The 8,443-nt window shown below is 40.4% G+C and overlaps 1 protein-coding gene across 1 annotated transcript; it reads right to left on the bottom strand.

Annotated features, from left to right (window-relative positions):
• Window positions 1-5,112: 5,112 nt before the first annotated feature.
• On the bottom strand, window positions 5,113-5,568 carry LOC126101273 (AP-3 complex subunit sigma-like). Its single transcript, XM_049911956.1, has one exon. It carries the CDS (start codon window positions 5,566-5,568, stop codon window positions 5,113-5,115), a length of 456 nt encoding a protein of 151 aa, XP_049767913.1.
• Between the last annotated feature and the right edge of the window lie 2,875 nt (window positions 5,569-8,443).

The following is an 8,443-nucleotide window of genomic DNA, read 5'->3' as shown; positions in this document are numbered from 1 at the left end:
TTCGTAAATGAATACTTTTTAAAGTGGCTTCTTAAATAATGCGACAGGAACAACTTTTTAGCATTCAGCAACACTATGGTCATTTATTTGTAAACAATATCCTTTGAAGTGATGAGATGGATTAAAAAGTATTTTAATAGTGTGGCCTTGCTGAGGTTCATATCACTGCAGAACAGTCGATACTGTTTTATTTCATTATAATTTTTGCTCGTCATTGAGTAAATATCACGGTGAAACGGAAAACTGTGACTTCAGAAATTTAAATCTACTCTTCACCCCCTTTAAAGCTGTATGTAGATTTATAAGTGTTCGTATTGGCGTTATCGTTGAGAAATGACTGTTCTATACAGTAGTGTAAAATTTGGTTACAAAATTAAGTACCGACCAGTAAACAGACATTTACAACGCCAGTGGCCTGTCAGAACCTTGACTAATCCTGAAAATAAACACAAAGCTGGAGCTTTGAGACAGAAATCGTACATTCCTACTTACCTTCAGTGAACGGTAGTTAACAAAATTTTAAAATAGTCCTCTTCGAAATGCAATACATGTATTTAGTGGCTCCAGTTGCCAGATATTTCAGTGTTACTTTTAATTTAATACGAGCTGGAACGGCTTCTTACATACGCATATTACTGTTTTAGACACAGCCGGAAATATGGCTCAAAAAGATTTCAAAATAGGTTTTCGAATGAAACGTCGTCCTCTGCAGGTGACTCAATCACTAGCGTATTGGGTGCTGTCAAATTGTTCCTACGAGATGTCCATTTCCATACTCAACGCTTGTATGCCCGATTTTTGTTCATCAACGTCACTATAAGCTGTTTGGCAAAAAACTGCCAAACTCCCGTACGAATAATTTCACTTGTCGCCATCTAGAAAGTCGCGTAAGTAGCATTACCGACTCCGACGCGTGGAAACGCTAACGTGCATGTAAGCCTGGTACTGAGGAGATTGACGTATAAGAAATTCATGCCTGTGAAAACCCGGTTTGAAGCACATTCACGAATCCACGTAACTCGCATTTCAAATTTATACCGTAGCAGCTAATCTTTTAACCCTGCAGTGACCACGCTACTTACTCCTGTACCCCTGATGTAGGCAGTGAATTACACTCTGCTCACGACCAAATTCACCTACGTGAATTAAAATGAAGCAGATTTTAAAATATAACTATTTTTGTTACTGAGAAGAACTACAACCTGAAGTTCTTAAGAGTAGTTGAAGTTTTTGGATTTGGCTGTTAGTTGCTAGATGCATATTAAGTCATGTAACCGCTTACTTTACAAGTACACTTGCTCAAGAGTTCTTGAGCAAACATGCACAAATTCATGGCGCCTACCCACGGTTCAAGGATTCTTGTACATGCATTAGATTGTTTATCAGAAAATGTAGAGGTCGACGACGACACTGTCTTTGGTAACCTTTTTGCTTGTGTTACGAAAAAAACGTGATATGAGTGGTTAAAGAAACGAAAACATTCCCTATTAACTATTCGTGGTTGATAAGCTATGGAAATCATCTCTCAGAGCTGTTTATTTTTCTTCTACCTTCCTCCGTGTAAAATTGAACACTCATTTGACCTGGAGTAGAGTACAGCCTTTGTACAGAATGTAATTTAACAGGACAAAATGAAATCAAACCAGATTACTGACAAATGCTTGCACAAGCCTCCGTATTCTTCGTACACAGGCTCAAGCGCGCCCACGCATGCACAATCTGAATTCGATCAAGCATGAAGCTGCTTGGACATTCCTGATGCTTGTGCAGATTTCTCCTACACAAGTTCATGCATGTTTGGGCAAGCACACTTGCGTAAACGTGCTTTCAGGCACACTTAAGCGTGAAGCCGCCTTTATATAAATAAAATAAACACACACACACACACACCCTGCGAACAGCGGGCAGCACGAATATTTGATTCGGGTCGCATGCGGCTCGCGGGTTTCCGTTTCACGACCACTGGACTAGGCTCCAGTACCGACCAAAACTCATCCTACGTACAACGCTCTTCCCTACCATGTTTTACCTACCGTTCCTTTACTGAACTACTGTAAGAGTTCTGAGAGTTGCGCTCTCGGCATTAAAGCGCTAGAAAACACACACATCGCGTGCCAGACAGTCTCTGTACTGGCCATTTACCAATGGAGGTAATGCTATTAGTGACTTAGCCAGCTCACGATGTTCCCACTACATCTTGTCAGTACGTCTCTGCTAATTGCAGTTACACACAAGCGTATGCACCGCTGGAGAATTAAAGATTCATAGTACATAAGATATTCGTCAAAATCATTCAAATTGTCAGTTAGGATAGGAAACAAGGCAGTGAAAAGGAACATTGGAATTATCACGTCCAATTGAAGACGTCGAAACGGGGCGCAAGTGAGGATTGGGAAAGGATGGACAAAGAATCTGGCACTGATCAGAAGCGATTTTAAGACAAAATCTAAATTTGAATGGCTGGACGGCGATCTGACCCTTCGACCTCCAGTATGCGAGTCTAGGGTCTTACCACTATCGGTATGCCACATCGTCCTGTATGCATTAGTAAAGAGTCAGCAGACGGATAAATGTAGCAGCACATTCGTGACGTCATGTAAAACAGCGAGATATGCTTCAAACATAGGCCGCATTAAGTGGCTAAGATTAGTTGCTTCGCATTGTGAAAATATAAGTTACGTTCAGAGTTGTTTCTGGTGAATGTTTGGAGATACACAGGGCTAAACCTTATAAAGGGTCGTGCACGGTCAGTAGATGTTGGCAGTGTGCCTCCTTGTGGAGTTGAAAGCAGATAATGAGAGGATAGTATGTTGTAGCTACGTATGGGCAAACTTTCTGGTATCAGTGATTTCTGTGAATGCCACTTATCGGTAACTGATTTTATTTGCTACTTTTAACAGTTAAAAATCGCAGTTTACGAATTCACAACTTTTAAAATTCCGCAGTGTTAAAATGCGATTGTTGCGATTTATCACTGTACGTGTTGTTCTGTGTCTAGTTACAATAGCAGCGAACATACTGTCAAGTATAACTACTAAGTTTTGTATCTGGCCAGGTGAACTGTCACCCAACTGACTAATGCTTGCAAACCGCGTATTTCAATAGTGTTTCACTGAAGACATTACGTTATTTGAAAAGTATGATAAATGAAGTACACAGTGAATAATGAAAAGTCCATTCTTCTGTTAAACCAGCATTAAACTCAGATTTATTATCAAGTTCAAACCACGTATCTTCCAGTTAAATGTCAACATTGTAATAGTCTAAATGCAATACCTAAAGCTACCTGTGTATCTGAGTGTTGAAAAATCTTGTGAATACACTGCTGTTACACATTTGGTAGTAGTTACAACTGGAGCTCGCTCCTCCTCGGACATCGAAGTACTAGACGGAACCTTGTCCATTATCTGCTACACCTTTTCTAAATTTACTTTTCACTTTTAGTTTTTATGATTAAGAGGTCAGTCTGTTACCGCAGCCTCTATTTGGCATTCAGATTCGTTGGCTTGAACTCTCAACCGGGTATGACCCTTTAAACTTACCCTCAGACTACACTATACGACCAATAGCTCACACTAGCGGGGCACCAGTGCCGCTGCCAGATAAGTTAAAATTTTTCTCAGAGAAATCTAGGTTTTTCGTTCATTTCTTCGATTCTAGGTAGGCTATACACCAATAGCGTGTATCAAATTTCCTAGCAGTTTAATGTTCTAAAACTTAAATTCTTTTAATAGCTGCTTGTGACATAGTTGGGGCAAATTGCAGCCAGATACTGTACAGCTGTTTTTGTGAAATTGCGACTTAACCACTGTGATTTGTAACATCCGGTATGCGATTACTTGCTCACTCCTAATACTAGGCAACAGGCAGGTGTTAACAGGATACGTCTAAATGCTAGAAACATACAAATTAATCTCATTTTGTGGATGGTGTTTCCTTACATACTGCATATACAGCACTTTGTAGGCCCATACTACTTATAACTTCACCTGAAATATGGAGCTTTGTTGTGACGAAATAAGAACTTATTAAAGAAACGCTGTTCCATTTTGTTTTCTTAGAACACTGTAAAGATCACACGACCGACTTCGACCTATATATTAGGCCATTACCAAATGTATCAAAGCTATGCTGTATAGTAGCAACACCAATCAAAGTTACAGCATAACTTAACAGATGCAGTTGATAATGGCCTAATACAATGGGGCGAAACAGGTCGTGTGAACTTAATGAAATTATAGAAAATGCTATTGGAGTGGCGTATCATTAACTGAACAACAGTTGTATCAAGAGCGTCTTCCAGACCTGGAGGTACCAACAGAACTACTCGCGCTGTGTACGGCCATTTCTTAATTTTCTGCTTTTGGCACACACAGACGTTTTGTTTGATATGTACAGCACTTTTTCACAACCTGTGTTTAAATATTTTTAATGAATTCGCCTCAAAGGCTTAATCTACGTTGTCGCGTGACTGATCTATAGTGCAGCCCGAGGTCTACGTTAGGATGGAAAGAAATGAGCTGGCAAAGCCAAGGGGATGTAAATGTGGAATGTTTTTTATAGCCGCAGACACATGTAGCGTAGCCGGATGTCTATGTTAGCTTGGGCGTTTATTTCGCTTTCCACTTTTGTTAGCTTATATCCTGCGGCCTGCAGTACATACCGTACATTAATAACAAATGCCAAGTGGCGAGAAAAAAAAACTGTTTTAAATCAGTTCCATCGCCTTCTATACGTAAAAATGTTTCGTTATTTACTTAATATTTACCCGCGATCTAGACAAAATATCGTTACGTTAGTAAGTATACTAATCAGCTGTTCAGATATAACATGACCAGCTGCGTTAAGCGTTACCAAAACACAGTAGAGGTGAATGGCCCGTTGTAAAGTTTTAGCGAAATTTAGGATAGCTAGTAAACCAGTAAACATTTGTTAAGTCTATCACAGTGTAATTATAAGAATAAGTAACGAACTGCATCGCTGACACTGAGTAGAACGCATTTTAATAACTAAGTAAAAGTTCTGCCTGTGCTTATCTGTCTGCTGGAAGCTGCAAAACTCTGACAGCTGGGCAAATACAAGGGTTCTCGTGTGCACCAATAGATTTTCGCTTCACTCGCGGAGCTTCGTGGCGAGACCCGAGAGGAAGCAGCTCACCGACGAAGACCGGCCTCTTGCTGGGCCGCTGTCCAACTGGGCCCTCAGGTGAGCCACCGCCTCGTCAGGCTCTGCCTCGAGCACCAGGCCGCCCTGCACCATCTCGTCCAGCAAGTGCGACACCTCGTCCAGGCGCAGCGCGAAAGCACGTTCCACCAGCTGGTCGGGTGTTCCGAAGTGCGCGCGCAGCGCGTGAATGAAGGCGTCGATCAGATCGAGGATGTAGAGCGGCGATTCTCCTCCGTCTATCCCGAACAGCACGACGAGCGTGTCGAGTCGGCGGAACGCGCCGCGCGAATCCGTCCCCAGCAGGTCTGCGCAGTCAAATATCTCGCTCATGTTTTGCCTGCAGCGCTCCTGCACGCGAGCTATAAGCCGCGCCTGTAAGACGAGCCGCTGCCCGTCTCCCATCTCGTCGTACAATTTAAAGAAGCGGAGATCGCCACTCTCAGTGAAAACTAGCACCAACTTGATCATTGCCTTCTGTACCGTTCACCTCCCACAGTCGAACGCTGTCGACTAGCTTCCCATTGCAAATTATGTCACGAGGAGGCGTTGCTGATGGTCAGTGAGGTTCATTAGCTTCGATACATCGAAATCACAGATGGTGATCGATCGACTACAGAAATATCTGAACTGCAGTCTGCCGTGGCTGAACATGAAGTTCGAACAGTTTATGTCTCGGATTCTACTCGATCTTTCCATCGGCCGGGTATTTTTTAGTGACTGTTGTCAGTGCAATCTCCTCGACCTGTCTTGGCGTTATTAATGCACTGTGGGTTTTAGTAACAAAAATAAGTGTGAAACACGGAGGAAAATATCTTTAGGGTGCAGGTCATATGTAACAACGGCAACTATTAAACAAATAAAAGACTGCAATCACGATTCTGTTTAGTTCTCAACCGTTTGCTGGTCTCGTCATCTAGTGACATTTACTGGTACTACCTTCACACAGGTCCTGCCGCCGTAATTTATTCTCGCGATAGCAATTACAGTAAGTTTCCATAATATATTTCGTTTGCTAGACATTTGATTCTTGACTAATTTTCTCCCTTGTTTCAGTTGAATGTTGCCATTTTGTTTTCAAACTCATTTGTAATGTTCTATTAGAGCGGTATTTACGCAGAGATGGCAATGCCACGTTGAAACGCACTTCGTAAATCATTAGCCTCCCGAAAACAAGTAAAATATTGTACTGGAGTCAGTCAAGTAATTACGTTTTTTTCCTTTTACCTTTTCTTAAAAATCAGCATAAATGTCGGTACACTGGTACTGTACGAAAACTTTTACTGTGAATTTATTCGAATACAACAGTAGTTAGTGTCGTGGTAAGATTTAATACTACTTCCTTCTGAGTTTAACGAAACTGTCAAATTTAAAGCAGAGCCATAGCTTGTTGAAGTGGCTAGTTCGCAAAATTAAGACTACTAACATTGACAGTCATATACTTTGTGGTTACTTATACATTTCCTCTGAGAAAAAAATATCATATAAAGAGGTAAAAGTGCACTTACGGTGTCCGCGGCTCTTGCGTTGCGCGTTTATGTTGGTAGTAATTCGCGTGACTGGCAACGCAAATTGAATACTATGTATCGTGAGTCGGTTGTCGATAGCAAATGTGCATGCTTGTTCGTAGTTTCCCATGGTTCGTAAATAAAGTTAGCTAGTATTTCAGAACCTTTTTATTAGGTTGCTTTCTTGTCTGTTCCGTACAAATGTGTATTTGATTTCAAACTAACTTCCCAATGAAACTTTCTACATAGCTCAGAGCTGGGTGACGATGGAGTAGTAACTCGCTCTTGTGTCTGATGCGTGGCGGAGGGTAGTTTGTTTTTATTTCTTGCTTATTTTATTTTTTAGGAGGAAAGAATTATACAGATTGTTGTTTTATCAGTAATTCTATTTCAGATATGACCAGGTGAAAAGGCACTAAAATATATGTCTCCCATTTAATGTCATCAAAATGTTCACAATCCATTGCAAATGTTCACACACACACACACACACACACACACACACACAGGACTAAAATATAATTACGATTTAAATAAAAACTTCTTAATATAACGCGTTGTGAAAATTGACTAAAAGGTAAAAATAATTTCTCTTAGCACCATACAGGTTTCTAACCCCACACAGATAGTTCTGAAAATTTTCGACTGTGAATTTTTTAATAGCTATGAAAATACTCGTCCGATTTATAACCAAAAACGTGCAATGCACAATTAATGCATGAATAATTCAACCCCTAACTATTATCTACTGATCCATCCCACATTTTCCGTTATAAGTTTTCCAATTATTTTGGTAACTATTCGCAGTCACACATTTTCAGAGCTGCATGCATGCGGTTAGGAATCTGTATGGCGCAGGAGAAATCATTTATTCTTTTTAATGCGTTACAAGTGTTACATTAAAAAGTTTTTTATTGTTCTTTTAGGTTAAAATCTAACCACATCGTCGGAAGCTTCGGCAAAATCGGAAATAAGACATACCAGTAGTTTATTGCAATGACAAACATATATCTCGTGTTACCCTACAGTATTTTCGTGTTAATAATCTGTTGGCTTCTTCAGCTCGCAAACAGGTTGTCACTGTCCAGCATAATCTTGGCCCCGGGCTACGGTACTCCTCAGCCTGTCAGCATTGCTAATTTTTTTCCCATTAACACCGTTTTACAGCTTCACCCGGCAAATTAAAGCAACTGCATTGGAATACGAAACAATATCGCAAAAATTCTTGCCATCTTTTGAGAAACAAAAAATAAACCATAAAAATACGAAAGTCAGTAACCAACTTTATAACCTACAATAACCAGTCGAGTAGAAGTTATTCTGGCACTCTTATATCGACAAAATGTAATCAATTCGCATCTTATGCCGAAAGAAATGATCTGACTCATTAATTCTCATAGGCCATCGTACACTGTAAGTGATTGGTTACAACTGGTCAACGGATTGCCAACATCAGCATGCAATCTAAATACATTTTAGCCAATAAACATATCTCCAGTAATCTCATACTTCTACAACTACATCATATAATACTCGATAATCCGCAATACGGCGCTCGGGAGAGAGCACCACGTACCACATTGCTAGTAATTTCGATTCCTGTTCCACTCGCAAATAAACCGAGGTAAAAACGACTGCCTAAAATGCCTCTTCACGAGCTCTAATTTCTCGGATCTTATCTTATTGGTCTGTAAAGGCAACAGTGATGAATCTAAATGGAATTTTTATATTTTATGAAGTTGCCAAGACCGTTAATAGTTATAGTTCATTAG

Source organism: Schistocerca cancellata, chromosome 9 (assembly GCF_023864275.1).
Source record: "Schistocerca cancellata isolate TAMUIC-IGC-003103 chromosome 9, iqSchCanc2.1, whole genome shotgun sequence".
NCBI classification, from domain to species: Eukaryota; Metazoa; Arthropoda; class Insecta; order Orthoptera; family Acrididae; genus Schistocerca; species Schistocerca cancellata.
The sequence above is the reverse complement of the archived record's forward strand: the minus strand, read 5'-3'. Positions and strand labels throughout refer to the sequence as shown.